This window comes from Nicotiana attenuata, chromosome 2 (assembly GCF_001879085.1).
Source record: "Nicotiana attenuata strain UT chromosome 2, NIATTr2, whole genome shotgun sequence".
Lineage (NCBI taxonomy): Eukaryota > Viridiplantae > Streptophyta > Magnoliopsida > Solanales > Solanaceae > Nicotiana > Nicotiana attenuata.
The window spans coordinates 90,323,830-90,343,745 of NC_031990.1; the positions used below are offsets into that span (position 1 = coordinate 90,323,830).

The window sequence follows — 19,916 nt, forward strand, 5'->3', positions numbered from 1 at the left end:
ATTTTCCGACTACAGTAGTCGGAATCTATATTATTCTGGCCTCATTTCCGACTATTGTAGTCGGAAAATCATTATGCTGGGCACACTTTTCGACTACAGTAGTCGAAAAACTTGGTTGAAATTTGACAGCATGCTGCCATTTTATTAGCACATCACCTGTCAAATGCAAAATATTATGAACAACCAATTCCAACTAAACAACTAACTCAACAAATCAATTTCAACTACACAATCAATTCCAACGAAACAATCTAATAATCAAACCAACTAATTCCAACATCAACAAACAAACATTCAAATCCCATAATGTCAAACCAAAACATTACTTAACGTCGAAATATTTAATATAAAGTCTGAGTAGCTAATACATATCGACACTAATATAATAAGGTCTAAACATATATATACCACATCATTCAAATCTACCATAAAGTCTAAATATAAAATTTAAACATCCAAGAACAGTAATCAACCTTAAATCACTACTACACATCAGAATCAGACTCTTCATCATCATAAAAGTGGGGCATGTATTTTTTCATGTATTTATCCATTCTAGCAATGTGAGCTTCGGTCGTCTCACATCGTTTCGACAACAACTCAATAATTCTTTTGCATTGCTCCCATTTCCTCCTGATTAGGAGAATCCGAAACTAATGGCGATGGACGAAAAGAGGAAGGCCGTTGTACTCCAAGCCCGTAAACTCTTCCTTTGGATACACCACTTGCTACATCCGTCTATATTGAAGTCATAACATCGGGTGACGGTTGGATTGGGGTACCATCATCAGAAGCAGGCTGCATCTGACACCATTCATCTAAGCTTCAAAATCCATCCTGAAATAAAAGTGATAAGGATTATATAAATAAATAATTTTGTCACTGAAGATTTAAAAGGCGAGAATAGAAGGCTAAATAAAGAACTGCAAGAACTGAAATCTCTGAAAATGGCAGCACCCTTTCGTGTTCAATTATCGGCTGCCACCCTTAGCATGTGCCCGTCGTGCGAGAGAACCTATGGCGGCGGCGGCGGCGACAACTCAGCCACCAAAATCTCTTTCTCAATCGGAGATCAAAAGCCTAACTTTTATGGTTCCTTCGCAAATTCATCTGCAGCTTTGCTAAGCTAACTTTTATGGTTACTTATATTAAATCCAATATAAGTAAAGTGAGGAACATATATTTCTTTAGTTACGTCGTCTACGTACCAAGTATTTTGAATTAATCTTTTTAGAGACTTTGCACATATGTATATTCTTTAAATGTAGTTATGTGGAAATAAAAGTTCCATTTCTATATATAATAATTACTTAAGACTCTATTAGAGCTACTACTTTAATTTTGACTTTTTATAATATAAATTTAATAAGAATGATCAGTAATTTAGTGATCAATTAATGGTTCTTTTAAAAACCAGTTTCTTGATTCATACAGGAGAAACCATTTTGGAAGATGGACACAAAAGAGAAAATTGAAGCATGTGATAAAATTAAGAACGAAGGAAATGTACTATTCAAAGATGGCAAGTTTCAATGTGCCTCGAGGAAGTATGAGGACAAAATTAGATCTACTCCCGAAGATAAGGGACAATTTTGGCTAAAAACTCTGAAAATAGTCTTAAGGTTATGATCTTACATATTGTTCCGATGCACGTGTCTCAACCCATCCTTCCCTTGAACCATCTTTCTTCTTTTTCTTATGTCTCCGCAAAGACCTCAGCATCAGACACTGGTCCCCCTTTTAACTTTTCCTGCAAATAAAATGTAATTTTTCTAGTAATGTCCAAATAAATGCCACATCGATAACATTGTGTCTCAAGTGAAGAGTGCATAATGCGACAAGAGTCAAGAGAAAGTGTATATACATAAGGATTAACTAGTAGTAACTATTAGGAGTATAACTTATCTGATAATTTAAGGAGTATAACTTATCAGAATCTTGAAAATATAGAAAAGTCCAACTGAGAATTTATTGTAGTCCAATATATGAAAAAGTTAACACTTCTTATAAGCAGCCCAGAACTGATTAGTGATATCAACATGGGACTCTTATTAACAATACAAAAAGGAAGCTTTGCATACTATAGGTAACTCACGAGCATGCTAAATTTCATTATTCATCGTGTAAACATTACATTCTAGTTAAGAGAGAGACCAACATTTCTACGAAGAGTCTAAGAGAGTTAAACTAGATTCACTCTTCTTCGTGAATCCAAGGGGCAAATGCATTAAAACCTTCTTATTCAATAACTAGCGATATTTTGGTGCTTCCTAAAAGAATATGAGCAAATGTCTGCTGCTAGTTATTGTTGCAAAACAACAAAGAGCTGCAACAGAATGAAAAGTACTGTGCCAAGAGCATGTTAAAAGTCTCAGGTCGTGAAATTATTACATCAAAACGTAATGTTTTATTTAAAAGATAAAAGATGAAAACAAATTCCGACAAACTTTTTCTCCTTAAGATCACTAAGCATGCATTCTGGTCATTCAATAACTATCCCACTTCACAAGTAACCATCCGCAGCTCCACAATATTGGACTGGACTTCAGGGATGACTGGCCAAAGCATTTCGGGACAGATGGGGAATCAACTTGCACTCCCCACCTCACCCCCTTTTACATTTTCTTTTATTTGCGAAGTACATTCTAGAGCAAGCTGTGCTTAACTCACGAGCATGAAATTTCAAGTTTTATAACTCTGAACACTTTCTACATTACCAGCCTTTAGCTTATTGGAAAAATTTCTCACAAAGAAACACTATGTGAAACCAAATTAACGTATAAGAAGGGTCTAAATCAATCTTTATCTGTCATATTGATACTGATCCATTTGAGAACATCATTTATTTGCACACCAGAAGTTTATTTCTTCTTCCTCACTGACCACGTTAGTCCATTAAAACTCTTCTTCCTCAATACACCGATATAAAGTTCAAACTTGTTACGTTACTCGTGTCAAAGACATTTAGTATACCAATTTAATTTATCAAAAGTTTCCCATCCCTTCTCTCATCCAAAGTGAATGTGTAACTGGCCTTGGGCTTCTGAATCTTGTTATTCAGGTATGTAAGGTACAACTCACTTCGCCTACAATATTCTTTCAAGTCCATCCTGGCCTTCAAGTTATCTTTTGTCTTGTTATTGACATCCATCACAGTATTAAACAAGTTATCAAAAAAGTTCTTCTCAATATGCATGACGTCAAGATTATGCCTTAGAAGATTATGCTTCCAATAAGGTAACTCCCAAAATATGCTCTGTTTAGTCCAGTTATGGGTAACACCATAACCAGGTATCTTATTAGGCAATGGAGACTCTGTTACCTTAGGTAGATCCCTAACTCTATTCCAAATTTCTTCTGGCGACAAGACTGAAGGTGGCTCTTCATAATCAGTTTGATTCTTCATAAATGCACTAGTGTTTCTCCTAAATTCATGATCCATTGGCAAGAAACGACGGTGACAGTCAAACCATGTGTTCTTACCTCCATGTTTCAAAGTGAACGCTTTTGTGTCTTCCATGCAACTCGGGCAGGCTAACTTTCCAGCAGTAGACCACTCGGATAGCATTCCATAAGCAGGAAAATCATTTATAGTCCACATTAAAGCGGCACGCAATCTGAAGTTCTGTTTAGTTGATATATCATAGGTTTCCACACCTTGATGCCACAATAACTTTAACTCATCAATCAATGGCTGCATGTATACATCAATCAAACTTTTTGGATTGCGTGGACCTGGAATAATACAAGTTAGGAACAAATATGGACTTGTCATACAAAACTCTGGAGGAAGATTATACGGCGTAACAAACACTGGCCAACATGAATATGGTACGGCAGAGACTGCAAATGGAGTGAATCCATCAGCACATAATCCCAACCTAATATTTCTTGGTTCACTTGCAAAGTCCGGGAACACCCTATCAAAATGCTTCCATGCTTCTCCATCTGACGGGTGATATAGAACACCGGTTGGCCTTCTATGTTCATAGTGCCATCTCATATGAGGAGCAGAGCTCATTGATGCATACAACCTCCTTAACCTTGGTATAAGTGGTAAGTAATGCATCGCCTTCACTGGAACCTTCTTTTTATTAGCATTTGTAGCCTCCTTATAACCAGGTTGGTTACAAAACTTACAATTTTCTAACGCTGCATCATCCTTATAATATAACATGCATCCTTTCTCACAACAGTCAATCCTCTCTGATGAAAGTCCTAACTTGGACACCAATTTCTTTGCAGTATAGAAATCTTTGGGTAAGTCAATTTTATTCGGATTCAGTTCATTCATAAGCCCAATGATAGAATCCATGCCCGCTTGAGAAATAGAACTATCAAATTTGATAGTTAGTAGTCTAATTGCAACAGACAACTTGGAATGCATTGAGCCTTCATACAATGGACGACTAGCTTCCTCTAATTGTTCATAAAAGCGCTTAGCCTCATCATTTGGTTCGGATTGAGCCCCTGGGAACATCTCAAAAGCATCTCTCATCATTTCATTGAATCGAGAATTTTCAAAATTATTCTCTACTCTGGGACTACCCTCACCACCAAAAGAATTATGAAAATCATGATTCTCTCCATGAACAGTCCACACATAATAATTTTCTATAAATCCATTCTTGTAAAGATGAAGTTCAACTACATCTGGTCTCAATAACTTGACACACTTGCATTTAACACAAGGGCACCTAATTGTCCCTTCAATAAGAAAATCATTTAGCGATTTCGCCTTAGCAATAAACCCCGCAACTCCTTCTATAAATTCCTCCCTCAATCCCGCACGATTAGGATGAGTCCTATTATACATCCATCTACGATGTTCAAATTCCATCTACATCAAGAGAAAAAACTATTGAGATATTCTTCTAAAGGTTCCTACTTTGAATAATTGTAATACCTTCAACATTTTAACTATGAATGACTCTATAAATATTAAATTTCACAACAATCACTTGAGTAAAATGCCATAAATGAATGGGGACTAACACATGATTCAGTTTGAAACTATCTTTAGTAAGTGATCACTATCAAAATGCATGATGTAAGGATATATCACCACATATAAGCTCTCAAAGTTCTTAGCAGTTTTCAAGGCTTAAAAGTCAACTCAGAATCATTCCACATATTATAACATCAATACAAAATTCTTAGGAATCATTTCTCCAAACATAATCAAGAGAGAGTCAGAAAGCATAATTTGTTAACTATACACTTATATGAGCATGCTTGCTATGTTACAGATAACTTTAATTTCAAGAATGTCACTCTAGGTGGTTTAAAGCATCAACTGGAGTTAGCAAAAGACAAACACATGCATTCACTTATTGAGTTTTCATTAGAGGTCTACTGTTTCATAAGGTTTAAACAGTAACAACACATACCTTTTTACAATTAGTGTGCCTGTGTCATTAATGGTAGAAACTTTGATGAAATTAAACAACTTAGGGCAGTCATTTAAAGATAAACAGATACACCAACCAAGAGAAACAACTCATGATTAAACTCCAATAGATATTAAGTATTATAGGCTAAACACTTTAGACCTGTAACTAAATCCACCAAAGTCAGGCAAATTAGAGAAGATAACAGAGATATTAATCAGAACTGGATGATCAGTTTTTAATGTTAAGGTGAGACCTTAGGCATGGTATCTACAACCATAACAATCAGTACAAGAAGCAGGCATGATTTTACCGATCAAAGATAGGATTGCTAAACATATTAGGACCAGTAAAGCTTTGTTAGAGATTGTATGTTAACATGATAAACAGAACAAGCAGGCTATTAACAATAGGTCTTCTTATTTGTTAGCAGCAGACAGATTAGTACAAAAACAGAATATAGAAATGAAAAAAGGTACGAAAAAAGAAAATAAGTCGGCTGAAATCTGGTTGACTTCATATATACAATATCAGAAGACTATGTCTAACATAACGATAATGGTGTGCATTAATTTCAGATGATAATTAACTACTTGCCAGCTTATCACAGACAGCTTCAAACACCATTACCTATACTTAATGGGAAAAATGCAAATATAGTTATGACTATCAATCCATAACTTAAAGTAGTAAGCTTGTTGACATGATACAAAGGTATATGCTCATTATATTCTGGAGATGATTCTGTTTTATCAGAAGTAGTATTAGTGAAATCTATCAAAAGATTCTGCTGATTAATAATGCAACTACTCCTCCTCTTTCATAATAACTCTAAATTCAATGATGTAATGCGGCTGGCTTCCGCTACTTAATTAGATTCATTTCACTACAAAAATTCCTATATTTTCACAGACCAATCCCAAATAAATATTGTTAAAAAATGATTACTAAAATATTTAAAACTTGACACTCAATACGAAACACACACTAGGAATGTATTGTGATGCTTTTATTGATCAAAATCAATAAACAAAGCGAAGCAAAAGGAAAAAACCAGTTCAATTATGCCGCCCATACTATACTCCATGAGTATTAATCATCAATTCATATCTCTATTCTATCAGTTCTCTACTAAATTCAGAAGGTATACAATCTTCTGAAGAAGGTAATTTCCAATCAAAGAAACTTAAGTAGTTTTGCATTTTTGATTTGACATTAGGATTTTCTTATTACTTTTCTTTACTTTTTTTTTCCTAAATATCACATGCAATAGACATTCGCCCTACTGGGTTCACGAGAATCCGTAATCAAGCCTCTAAATTGCCCCTGCATTTCAATACTCTGCATCCTCATTACTACAGCTTACGCTGTAAAAATTAAGCCGTGAAAACAGAATCGTTATAATCATTAGTCCAAAATTAAATTTACAGATAACACAACAAGCAAAAAGAACCCTAGATAGAATGTAAACCCATGTCGGGGGAAAAATCGGCATTCCACAACTGCAACTAATAGTTACAAAAGTGCAATTAATAGTACAAAAGCAGAAACTTACATTGATGAGAAGAAAATTCACAATTAATAGTTAAAAAAGTGCAATTAATAGTTACAAAACCAATAACCTTACATTGATGAGAAGAAAACTATGCGTCGTCGTCGTCCAGTCAAAGCCACTGCAGACGCCGCTGGAAGAGAGGAGGAACGTGAGCAGTGAGAGAGAAGAGAGAAGTGTGGGAAAGGAAAAGATAATTAGAAAAATAAGGGTTTGGGCCCAAAATAACTAAGTTATCCGACTATGGTAGTCTATAAATAATGTGTGATTATGTTCCGACTACTGTAGTCGCAAATAACATAATATTTAATTAATTCTATTTTAAAAAAAATCGACTATGTTCCGACTACTGTAGTCCGAAAAAAATTAACATTTAATTAATTTTATTCAAAACATTTCGATTACTATTTCTATGGTGTGTTCTGACTAGAGTAGTCGGAAAAATATACGCGCGAAAAATTCCGCGAAGCTTCACGACACTAGTAGTCGAAAACTTAGGCGGCAAAATTCTAAAAAAATAATATAAATACAAATATAAATTTTCCGACTACAGTAGTCGGAAAATTACGACTGAAAATTTTTAGTTGGAATTGGTAGTCGGAAAAAAGCTTTTTTCTAGTAGTGGAGTTTGGATGCTAAATGATCAAAAGATGACAATTCGACACAAAAAGAAGAAATTAAAGGAGTGGGAGCTCGTCTATTCTCGTGCGTGGCACGAAGTCGGACGCGAAAAAGGAGAAAAGTTAAGGCACAAAACAGCGAAGCGAAGCAAAGGCACGGAGCGCTTCGCGAAATGGAAGAATCTCAAAAGCTGGATCCGCGTCAAAGTCCGCGTCTAGACGCGAAGGCAGACGCGGATCCGCGTCAAAGTCCGCGTCTAGATGTGAAGGCAGACGCGGATTCCAGCTCTCCCATCCGAAGTTGGATTGAAGAATTCCGCCCCTTATCAACCCTAGGTCATATAAATACATCCTAAAACACCACTTTGAAGGAGGGGGACACACTTTTGACATAATTTAGAACTAAGGAGGCAGAGGAGGACGTTTTTGAGAGGAGAACACAAGCACAGAGCCGCCGTGGAGGCCGGGTTTCATCTTTTCTTCCACCAACTTAGTAATTTTTATGTTTCTTTGTATGATTTGTTGTTTTGCTACCATGTCTATGTGGAGCTAAACTTCACGTTCTAGGGTTGTGGTTCTTTCATGACTATTGTTATTCGGATATTGATTTTGATTGCTTAGCTTATCATATTGGTTTATTTATTCAATCCTGCACTTAATTATTTGATTGCTTGATCACCAATTGAATACTATCTACGAATCTTGAATTGAACTCGAAAGTGGGAATTCTAGATTGCATATAGGATTGAGTAGAGCAAGTTCTTGAACCTGGGCATCGGGGAACGGATTCGCAATTAGGATAGACATATACCTAATTGCCTTGCTTGGTTGAAATACAGGAATTATAAATGCGTTCTTGTTGATTCTAACTCCATAGACATATAGGCGTTAGGTTAGCTTGAATAGGCGAGTAAGAACTCGACAGATTCTTATAAGCAATATTAACCCTGTCAACCAATAACCCAGATAAATTAGTGAGTCAGTTCAATTGATGAATACAATAGGAATGTTAGATAGCCCATAACCCTAGATCGTTTTCATTACATTGATAACATAAAAATCTGCTCTTCCTCTATTCAAAGTTCATTATTTATTTTTATTATTTTAATTAGTTTAGAATCAAATACTTCTAGGTTTAATTCTTATTTAGATAATTAGGATAATCTAATTTAGTTAATAGTTAATCACAAGTCCTCGTGGGATCGACATCCGACTTTTAGTCACTTTATTACTTGACGACCGCGTATACTTGCGTGTGCGTTTGGGAGCAACAAGGTTTGGCGCCGTTGCCGGGGACTTGGACATTAGCTATTTTTCTAGATTAGACTTTTAATTTTATTTTTTATTTTTTATTTTTTTGTATATACTTTTATTTTTACAAATATTTGATATTTTTCTCTTAGTGTGTTTCTAGTTCTCTCAGCATGACATCTGGGGATGAAATATACGGAGGTAAGGCTATTGATGAAGACTCTTGGTTGACAAAAGACTTTTATGTCTCGTATTTTTGGTCTTGTCATGGCCTGACTTTTTGGAGATCTGAATTTGAATATGGGAGTAAGGGTTGGTATTGGGAAGAATATTCACGATTAAGGGAATATGAGGAACGACGCTGTCTTCTAACAACATTGGTAAATGATTGGTCTAAGGAAAGAGATGAACTTGCACATAAAATTGATATTTTTGGCTTGGTTGTACATAACTTAGATGCAGATTTAAGTACAAAGGTTGATGCGTGTAACGCCCAACAAATTAATAATGAGTTGTGTGAAACTGAAAAAAAATCTTCTAGACCAAATTGAGGAGCTAAAACGAGAATACCAATCACTAGACCATATTTTTCTTGAGGATGCCAATATTGAGAAGAGTGCTCTAGAGTCATGTGAGGGAGTAGATAACATTACTTTGGGAGACTTGAGTGTGTGTAAATATGGGAATGCAAATAGTAGTAAAATTCATGAGTTAGGGCGCATTAGACCTCATTCCAATCATTTTTCCACATTGTGTTTAGATAGTAAGATAGTAATCGAGCCATCTGGGCCAATGAAGGGGTCAAAGAGTGAGGATGAGAGCGCCTATATTCTTGAACTTGTTGTGCCAAAAAGCAAAAATTACATTCCTCATCTAAAGGCCGAGAGGTGCAGAGTGAAAATTTTATTACTTGGCCTGGTTATCTTTGTAGCCCCACCAAAGGTGCACAGCCACAGACTGGATGCCATGTTAGGGGTACAATTCATAAGTTCAAGGTGGAGACAAAAATTGGTTCAAGTCGTGCCGCGACTTTAAATTAGGCGCTTGTTGGGAGGCAACCCAACTTTACTGCTTTCTTTTATTTATGTCTATTTTATTATTTTTGTAGTGTTATTTTATTTTGTAGGATTTTGAGCATAAGGAGCAAAGCCACAGGAAGTGTGCAAAAGTGAGCCATGTGGTTAGAACTTAGTGTGGGGTGCCCGCACAAAGGACTGTACCTGGGAGAAGTCTGAGTATCCGTGAGCTGCTAATGCTTCGGCCTTTGGCCTACCAGGGAGTCTCTTTTACCCTCTTGTTATTTTCAGTGTGCATTGAGGACATTGCACAATTTTAAGTGTGGGGTGAGGAGATTGTCTGGGTGATTTTATGTGCTATGTTAGCTTAGTTATAGTACTCGTTCTTAGTGTAGTAATTTTTTTAAAAAAACGAAAAAAAACGAAAAAAAAATTCGAAAAATTTAGACATTTCCCGACGATGGATTTTGTGGACAGTTTTCTTTAGGGATTAAATTCTAAATAAAAAACACAAAAATATGTCTTTTAGTTTTCTTTAGGTAGTAATAATCCCCCGTGATTTTTCTTTGTGCCTCGGTTCTTTTCCATGGGATGTAGTTTGAACCGGGTAGTAGTATTTTTTATTTTTATTTTTAGAGTAGATTAGAATTTAGGGAATAAATGGAGGAAGAATGATGAACCTAGGAGCCCTTGACTTGTTTGATAGTAGCATATTTAGGCTTTGGCATGTGTAGTATCTTCCCTATGATTTGAATTTATTGATGATGCCTTGCTTAGTTGGATAGCATGTTTTGTGGCGCCTATGTCTCATTTTCTTGACTTATGTTCACTTTGTGTTTAATGCTTAATATATCGTGGCTTTGTGAATATTTGCATTTGTTTGAGAGTCGGAATGGAATCGTCCTTAGTGAGTCATGTGCCATGTGTGAAGTGAGGTTTTATGTAGTTCATGTTATTGTGATTGAGTCTAGAACTTGCCCAGTATGTAAGTTGAAGCGAAATTTTAGGTGATGTTCGGTTTGAACAATGATTTTAGGCTTTCTTTGGTTTTTGAGCTTAATTGCTTACCACAAATAAAATTTATCCCTAGTCAATCCTTTTGAGCCTATAGACTTTTATTTGGCACCCACATAGCAAGCCTATACCCTTTTTATTCTTAATTGACATTGTTTTGATCCCTTTTCCTCTTAAAGCACTTTAATAGTGAGGTGAGCGCTAAAAGAAGTAAGAAGAAACTAAGTGTGGGGTGGCTTTTGAGTGGAACCAATAAAAGGAAGAAAGGAGCACTTGTTTTTTTTTTAAAATAATACACCACTAGCAGAAATTGAAAAAAAAAAAGAATAATCTGGAAAAAACTAATAGAGATGAATACATTGTTGTCTTGTTCTTAATAGTGGGTATGAATTAATGTAGTGCTTAAAGAAGAAGGGAGCATTTTTGGGGTGATATTGTTTGTGAAAGTGTAGTGGATTGAAGAATTTATGCTTAAAAGTTGATTATATGATGTGTTAAAGTGCTTAGGAGGGTTAGTCACTATTCCTAAATATATCCTATCCGTCGCTTAGCCCACATTACAACCATGAAAAAGACCTAATTGATTTTAGATCGAGCGAGCCTACATTAGTAGATATTTACATTAAGGGCAAGCCTATGGTACCAATTACATGCATGTGACTTCTTTTGTGAGGGTGAGAGATTTTCTTTGATATATGTGAGCATGAGATTTGAATGTGTGGATTGATTTTACTCTCTTTGCTTTTGTTGTGAGGGCACATGGTTACACGAGGGATAGGTAACATTATTAGTTCTCTCTATGATTTTGGGTGTTCAAGCCACGAGTACATTGTGACATTGAGTCGGTTTGTGAGGCTAGGATTGTTATGAGCATGTTGTCTTTGTCTGAATATTTTTGAAGTTGGCATAAAACAAGGGAAGTGTATGTGATTGCATATGCTAATGTTTAATTGTTGCTATCAACCATGGTCATTGGTGTAGTGTGCCTCAATTGTATAAAAACAAAGTGCACAAGGATAGTGTGAATTGTTAGTTGACTCGAGGACGAGCAACGTTTAAGTGTGGGGTAGTGATGTTTGGTGATAAATGATGAAAAGTGCATATTTTTTAGTATATTTGCATATTAATTTTTGTGTGTGTCGCGGGAGATTACATGATTTTCGAAGTGAAATATACTCATTATGTGTTTCTTATGTGTAGGAACGAGTTTGGTTGCTAAATGATCAAAAGATGACAATTCGACACAAAAAGAAGAAATTAAAGGAGTGGGAGCTCGTCTATTCTCGTGCGTGGCACGAAGTCGGACGCGAAAAAGGAGAAAAGTTAAGGCACAAAATAGCGAAGCGAAGCAAAGGCACGAAGCGCTTCGCAAAATGGAAGAATCTCAAAAGCTGGATCCGCATCAAAGTCCGCGTCTAGACGCGAAGGCAGACGCGAATCCGCGTGAAAGTCCGCGTCTAGACGCGAAGGCAGACGCGGATTCCAGCTCTCCCATCCGAAGTTGGATTGAAGAATTCCGCCCCTCATCAACCCTAGGTCATATAAATACATCCTAAAACACCACTTTCAAGGAGGGTGACATAATTTAGAACTAAGGAGGCAGAGGAGGACGTTTTTGAGAGGAGAACACAAGCACAGAGCCGCCGTGGAGGCCGGGTTTCATCTTTTCTTCCACCAACTTAGTAATTTTTATGTTTCTTTGTATGATTTGTTGTTTTGCTACCATGTCTATATGGAGCTAAACTTCACGTTCTAGGGTTGTGGTTCTTTCATGACTATTGTTATTCGGATATTGATTTTGATTGCTTACTTATCATATTGGTTTATTTATTCAATCCTGCACTTAATTATTTGATTGCTTGATCACCAATTGAATACTATCTACGAATCTTGAATTGAACTCGAAAGTGGGAATTCTAGATTGCATATAGGATTGAGTAGAGCAAGTTCTTGAACCTGGGCATCGGGGAACGGATTCGCAATTAGGATAGACATATACCTAATTGCCTTGCTTGGTTGAAATACAGGAATTATAAATGTGTTCTTGTTGATTCTAACTCCATAGACATATAGGCATTAGGTTAGCTTGAATAGGCGAGTAAGAACTCGACAGATTCTTATGAGCAATATTAACCCTGTCAACCAATAACCCAGATAAATTAGTGAGTCAATTCAATTGAAGAATACAATAGGAATGTTAGATAGCCCATAACCCTAGATCGTTTTCATTACATTGATAACATAAAAATCTGCTCTTCCTCTATTCAAAGTTCATTATTTGTTTTTATTATTTTAATCAGTTTAGAATCAAATACTTCTAGATTTAATTCTTGTTTAGATAATTAGGATAATCTAATTTAGTTAATAGTTAATCACAAGTCCTCGTGGGATCGACCTCCGACTTTTAGTCACTTTATTACTTGACGACCGCGTATACTTGCGTGTGCGTTTGGGAGCAACAATATATATAGTCAAACCTCTCTATAACAGCTTTGTTTCGAATATTTTTGAATATTATAACGAAGTGTTGTTATAGAGAACATATACTATAACATAACATAAAAATTGGTTCCGGAAAAACTTGACTTTTATAATGAATTGTTGTTATATATGGATGTTGTTATAGAGAGGTCTGATTGTGTGTATATATATTAACCATATATAATTATTGTAAAATCTATATATACCGGCTAGAAAAAGTAAACAGTAATTTGACCGGCTATTTTTGTAAAAATCCCACGTTATTATCCAGCATTGCTTCATGCAAAAAATTTCATTTTATATGAGTAAACAATATATTTTTTCAATAGAAAGTATATATACACTGCATTGACGTTGTTATGATGACCAAAGAAAACGTTGTTTGAATAATAAGTAAATATTAATTGGAATTTTTACCGATTTATGCTATAGTATGAACCTAATTACCACTATTACAGAGATTCTCATTTAATTACATAATTACCAATTATATACAAAGTAATGTATTAGACTCCTATCTTTCATATTTTCTCTCCCTCTATATTAATTTAGGATAGGAAGTAAAATTTTAAAGTCACCACTGTCACATGTCCAAACTATTTACAAATTAAATTGTGATAATAGGCCGATATTAATTGCGCAAAATCGTAAAAATTGCATGGGGCGCCCTATTTGGGCGCCCCTTTTTAACCTGTAGCCGCTTTGTTTTTGTTTGCACCCGTACCCATTTTTTTGTTAAAAGCCTTTTAAAAGGACTATTTTGCCCTTCTTTATTAAAATACTACTTTCTCTCCAAGTATACGCTAGTCCTCTATGTTAAAACTGGAATTTTTTCAAAGGAAGCTAACAATACACCTATGTTATTTCAAGGAACAATGCAAAGTCGTTAAGCACGTTTTAGGACTTTTCTGAACCAAAAATGGGAGGAAAAGTTGATTTCATCACCAATAAATTCACTTTCAAAATTTTCTTTTCTTCTAGCACTACAGAAGGATGATCTTAAAAAGCCTTTGCCATTACCTCTTTATAGTGAACATGCATGGAAGAATTCACTTGAAAGAGAATCTTCATCTTTTTCATGATTGATTATACCTGTGATTGCACGTTCCCACGGTGTCGAAATATATGCGAGTCATTTTGTAACTGGTGAACTTCAGCTTTAGGAGCTTAAGTTTTGTTTTGTAACTGGCGAACTTCAGCTCTAGAGCTAAAGTTTTTATTTTGTAACTGGCGAACTTCAGCTCTAGAGCTGATGTTTTTGTTTTGTAACTGGTGAACTTCAACTTTAGGAGCTGAAGTTTTTATTTTTGTAACTGGTGAACTTCAGCTCTAGAGCTGAAGTTTTTTGTTTTCTAACTGGCGAACTTCAGCTCTAGAGCTGAAGTTTTTGTTTTGTAACTGGTGAACTTCAGCTCTAGAGCTGAAGTTTTTGTTTTGTAACTGTCGAACTTCAGCTTTAGAGCTGAAGTTTGTGTTTGTAACTGGCGAACTTCAGCTCTAGAGCTGAAGTTTTTGTTTGTAACTAGCGAACTTCAACCTTCTTAGAGTTGAAGTTTTAACTGACTTTCCATATGATTCGAACATTGAAAGTATTAGATGGAAATACAGGTGCTCACTAACTTATGTAGTCCTCTTGGTCAGATTCCTCCAATTTGGTATACTTCTTAAATACCAAATTGATGAACTAAAAGGTTTCTATCTCCACAGCCCATATCAATTACTGGAACATTTTTACAATCAGCAACTTCATAAAGGAGTGGCCTAGCGTATTGAGGGCGGATATAACTTTGAGGGATAGTAGAGTGGCGGATTTCGTTGGACAGAACTTTTGTTTCCATGGAATATATCTGGCTATCCACAGCATATGAAAAAGGGGATTTTTTGTTTTGGAAGGGGTATAATGGTCATATTATTACGGATTTTTTGTTAGTCGGCTACGAAATTAATAGTTTTTAAAAAAATAGGGTACATGTTAAAAGGTGGCATAAATATAGGGTATGGCTGCAAATCGCCCCGCAAAATCCTATATATGTCACTGTCTATGTACTTTGCTGAAGGTATATGTAGAAAGAAGAGCATAGTATCACTGAAGATACTTTTATAATGTAAGAAGGATAGAAGATTAATCGAGTAAATTAGGGAGAAATTCAAAAATAGTCAGATTTACAGGTGGTCATTCAAAAATAGCCACATTTTCAAAAGTAATCGAAATTTAGCCACTTTTCATGTAAATCTGAACGTAAACACTATTAAAAATCCGAAAAATACTCCAGTATGTAATATGGCCTAATTGGCTTTACAAGAAAAGGGTGATTTTTTTTTATTGTAAAATCCAACTCATTCTTAGTAGGCAAATAGGCATGTGCCTATAAGAAAGAAGTGCTTGGCAGAGAATTATTCTTGGCCACCAAGTTTGGATAAGTGGCGGAGATCTTTTGCAAGTTGGCAACTTGACTTTGCCTTTGTCTCTTGCAAGTTCAATTTCTCCTATAAATACTGCTGCTACTCTCCTTTCTTAAACACACCTTCAGATGCTAAAGTAGAAGTATTTCTACTAGCTTTTGTCTTCCTTTTCATTATAGAGTATTTTGTAAGAGAGTGAGTGTTGGGAAATACTTGTGTGAACCCTTTCTTTGGAGTGATCTTGTGAGGTTATTCTCTTGGGGTATTTGAGACTAATTAGAGTATTTACTCTAATTTTGTACTCTTGTTGGTATAGTGAAATTGCTTCTCTCCGCTTGTGGACGTAGGTCTCCTTGACCGAACCACGTTAAATTTGTACCTTCTTTATCTACTTTAATTACCATTATTATCAACTTATATTGTCTTTGTTATTGTCATTATAACGTTATTTGGCTAAATGTCGCACTACCTGGGTTCCCGATCCTAACAAATTGGTATCAGAGCCGGATCTAACCGGGTTAGTTTAAATAGCCAAAATGACTCTAACAAAGACTTATGTTGAGAAATTTGACCGAAGTGCAAACTTCGGAATATGGCAATTAAAGATGGAAGCTATCCTAATTCAGGATGGCTTAGATTTGGCACTACAAGGAAAGGAGAAGAAGCCGGAAAAAATGACGGACGAGAAGTTTGCCGTCATTGACAAAAAGGCAAAAGCAGGTATCATTTTAAATCTCTCAAATGAGGTTTTGCGTGAAGTTGCTGCAGAAAGCTCAGCCAAAGGCATATGGGAAAAGCTGAAAACCCTGTATATGAAAAGAACAGTAGAAAACAGGCTTTACCTAAAGCAAAAACTCTACATTTTTCGCATGGCTGAAGGTACCTCTATACTTACACATCTTGATACTTTTGACTCTCTTCTTATGGATTTAAGTAACATAGATGTTGAAATCAAAGATGAGGATCAAGCCGTATTATTGCTTGTTTCTTTACCCCAGTCCTTTAAGCATATAAGAGATACTATGCTTTATGGAAATGATAATATCTCTTATAAAGACATCAAATCTATTTTAAAATCAAAAGAACAAATAGATAGAGATATTACTAGAGAAACGAGTGGGAATCAAGGGAAAGGCTTGTTTGTAAGAGGTAGATCCAATAAGAAAGATTCAAGTAGTGAGAGACCTAAATCAAGGTTAAAATCCAGATACAGAAATGTCATGTGCTACTGTCATAAGAAAGGCCACATTATTTCTGAATGCTTTAAGTTGAAAAACAAAGAAAAGCATAAAGAAAAGAAATATGAGCACAAAAATACTGACACTGCCGAAGCAAGTGTAGCTGCTGATGAGACTGAGGGAACTATTTTTTTAGCAACTAATAATAGTATCAAATCTAACAATGAGTGGATTTTAGATTCGGGTTGTTCTTATCATATGTGTCCCGATCTGGATTTATTTACCACATATGAATCTATTGGAGGCGGAGTTGTCTTGATGGGCAACAATGCTACCTGCAAAGTTATTGGAAAAGGTACAGTCCGAATCAAAATGCACGATGGTGTGGTGAGAACTCTCACTGATGTTAGACATGTTCCAGACTTGAAGAAAAATCTCATCTCTTTGGGCACTCTAGAATCTCTTGGGTGCAAGTACACAGGTGAAGGTGGAGTTCTAGAAGTTTCTCATGGTGCTCTTGTGATCATGAAAGCACGCAGATCTGGTACGTTGTATACTCTATTGGGATCTACTGTTACAGGTGCTACTGCAGTTTCAACATCAGATAAATCAGATTCTAACATCACCAAATTGTGGCATATGCGATTGGGGCATATGAGTGAAAAGGGTCTTTCCATCCTCGGCAAAAGAGGTCTCTTGTGTGGCCAAAGTACCGGAAATATGGAGTTCTGTGAACACTGTGTGTTCGGGAAGCAGAAAAGAGTCAGCTTCAAATCTCCAGCAATTCACAGAACAAAAGGTACTTTAGATTACATTCGTTCAGATCTTTAGGGTCCTTCACGTACCCCGTCAAAAGGTGGTGCCAGGTATATGTTAACTTTCATTGTTGATTATTCAAGAAAATTTTGGGCTTATTTCCTGAAAAATAAAAGTGATGTTTTCTTAACTTTCAAAAAATGGAAAGTTTTGATTGAGAAGCAAACAGGAAAACAGGTTAAGCGGCTTAGAACAGATAATGGCTTGGAGCTTTGTCATGATGAATTCAACGAATTTTGCAAGAATGAAGGAATTGCTCGACACCGTACTGTAAGAATGACACCTCAGCAAAATGGTGTGGCAGAAAGGATGAATAGAACTCTTTTGGAAAGGGCTCATTGCATGATTTCAAAAGCTGGGTTGACAAACGCCTTTTGGGCAGAAGCTATCTCTACAGCTTGTTATATTGTCAATCGTGCTCCTTTTGCACCTTTGAACCTTAAGACTCCAGAGGAAATATGGTCAGGTACTCCTACTAATTATTATGATTTAAAGATATTTGGTTGCCCTGCATACATGCATGTAAATGATGGAAAAATTATACCCAAGGGCTAAAAAATGTATTTTCCTTGGGTATGCATCTGGGGTGAAAGGATACCGACTATGGTATCATGATCCCATGGCACCAAAATTTATAATTAGCAGAGATGTAACATTTGATGAATTATCTATGTTACATTCCAGAAAAGAGTCTTCTAGTTCTTGTAATACAGATAAAGGTAAGAGTACACAGAAGCAGGTGGAGGTTGAGATTGGCATTCCTTCTGAGCCAAGCTCATCAACTTTAGAGCAAAATACAGTTGAAACTCCTGAAGTTGAGCCAGAAGCTGAAATTCCTGAAGTTGAGACTCTTGAAGTTGAACCAGAAGAACAGGAGTATTCTATTGCTAAACATAGACCAAGAAGAGAAAGTAAACAACCATTAAGGTTTGAAGATTATGTTGCATTTACTTTTTCAGTTACACAGGAAACTGAAGAAATTGGAAAACCATCAAACTATTCAGAAGCATTTTCTGGTGTTGACTCAGCCAAGTGGTTGATAGCAATGAATGAAGAAATTGAGTCTCTCCACAAGAATGGTACTTGGTCTCTTGTGAAGCCGCCATCAGGAAAGAGAATTGTTGGTTGCAAAGGGGTCTTCAAGAAAAAGGATGGCATTCCAGGGGTTGACGATGCGAGGTATAAGGCACGATTAGTTGCAAAGGGCTATAGTCAGGTACAAGGAGTCGATTTTAATGATATTTTTTCACCTGTTGTTAAACATAGCTCTATTCGTGTCTTGCTTGCCTTAGTTACCATGTATGATTTGGAATTAGAACAGCTTGATGTTAAGACAGCTTTCTTACATGGCGAACTTGAGGAACAAATATACATGCATCAACCCGAAGGATTTGAAATTGAAGGAAAAGAAGATCATGTTTGCTTGTTGAAGAAATCCTTGTACAGATTAAAACAGTCTCCAAGACAATGGTAGAAAAGGTTTGATTCCTTTATGTTGGGTCATGGTTATTTGAGGAGCATATATGATAGTTGTGTTTACTTCCGGAATTTAAATGATGGTTCATTTGTGTACCTATTATTATATGTTGATGACATGCTCATTGCTGCTAAGGATTTGACAGAAATTCACAATTTGAAAAGTCAATTGAAAAGTGAATTTGAGATGAAACATTTGGGAGCAGCTAAGAAAATCCTTAGCATGGAGATCAAAAGAGATCGAGGAGCCAACAGGCTATTCCTGACCCAGAAGAAGTACTTGGAGAAAGTCTTGGAGAGGTTTGGCATGAAAGATGTTAAACCAGTAAGTACCCCTCTTGCTGCTCATTTTAAGTTATCAGCTGCTCGGTCACCGCAGTCAGAGGAAGAAGAGAGGTATATGGCACAGGTACCTTATTCTAGTGCAGTCGGCAGTGTTATGTATGCAATGGTGTGCACACGCCTAGATATTTCGTAGGCAGTAAGTGTGGTGAGCCGATATATGGCTTGCCCTGGTAAAGCACATTGGCAGGCTGTGAAATGGATTCTCAGATACTTGCGAGGTACTTCAAACACATGTTTGGAGTTCGGGAGAAATACTAATACTTTGGTTGGTTTTGTAGACTCAGATTATGCAGGTGATCTTGACAAAAGAAGATCACTAACAGGCTACGTATTTTGCATTGGTGGTTGCGCTATCAGTTGGAAAGCTACATTAC

At 36.1% G+C, this 19,916-nt stretch overlaps 1 protein-coding gene across 2 annotated transcripts; it reads right to left on the reverse strand.

The window, feature by feature from the left end:
* LOC109214645 lies at positions 305-7,166 on the reverse strand. Of its 2 annotated transcripts, none has more exons than XR_002066209.1 (3): positions 7,018-7,166; positions 1,636-1,750; positions 305-837 (listed from the first exon to the last, which is right to left on the reverse strand). XR_002066209.1 is itself a non-coding variant. In XM_019378587.1 (3 exons), exons 1-2 carry the CDS (start codon positions 4,838-4,840, stop codon positions 1,722-1,724), a joined length of 1,386 nt encoding a protein of 461 aa, XP_019234132.1. In that variant the 5' UTR covers positions 4,841-6,269; the 3' UTR covers positions 305-837; positions 1,636-1,721. The 2 variants fall into 2 exon arrangements, 1 of the variants encoding a protein (XP_019234132.1); XM_019378587.1 differs by lacking the exon at positions 7,018-7,166 and adding an exon at positions 3,484-6,269.

Coding starts and splice junctions, on each gene's coding strand:
- LOC109214645 (XM_019378587.1), bottom strand. CDS start 4,840: ATGGAATTTGAACATCGTAGATGGATGTATAATAGGACTCATCCTAAT. Junction 1,751..3,483: donor GTTCACTTTGAAACATGGAG/GTAAGAACACAT, acceptor TTTTATTTGCAG/GAAAAGTTAAAAGGGGGACC.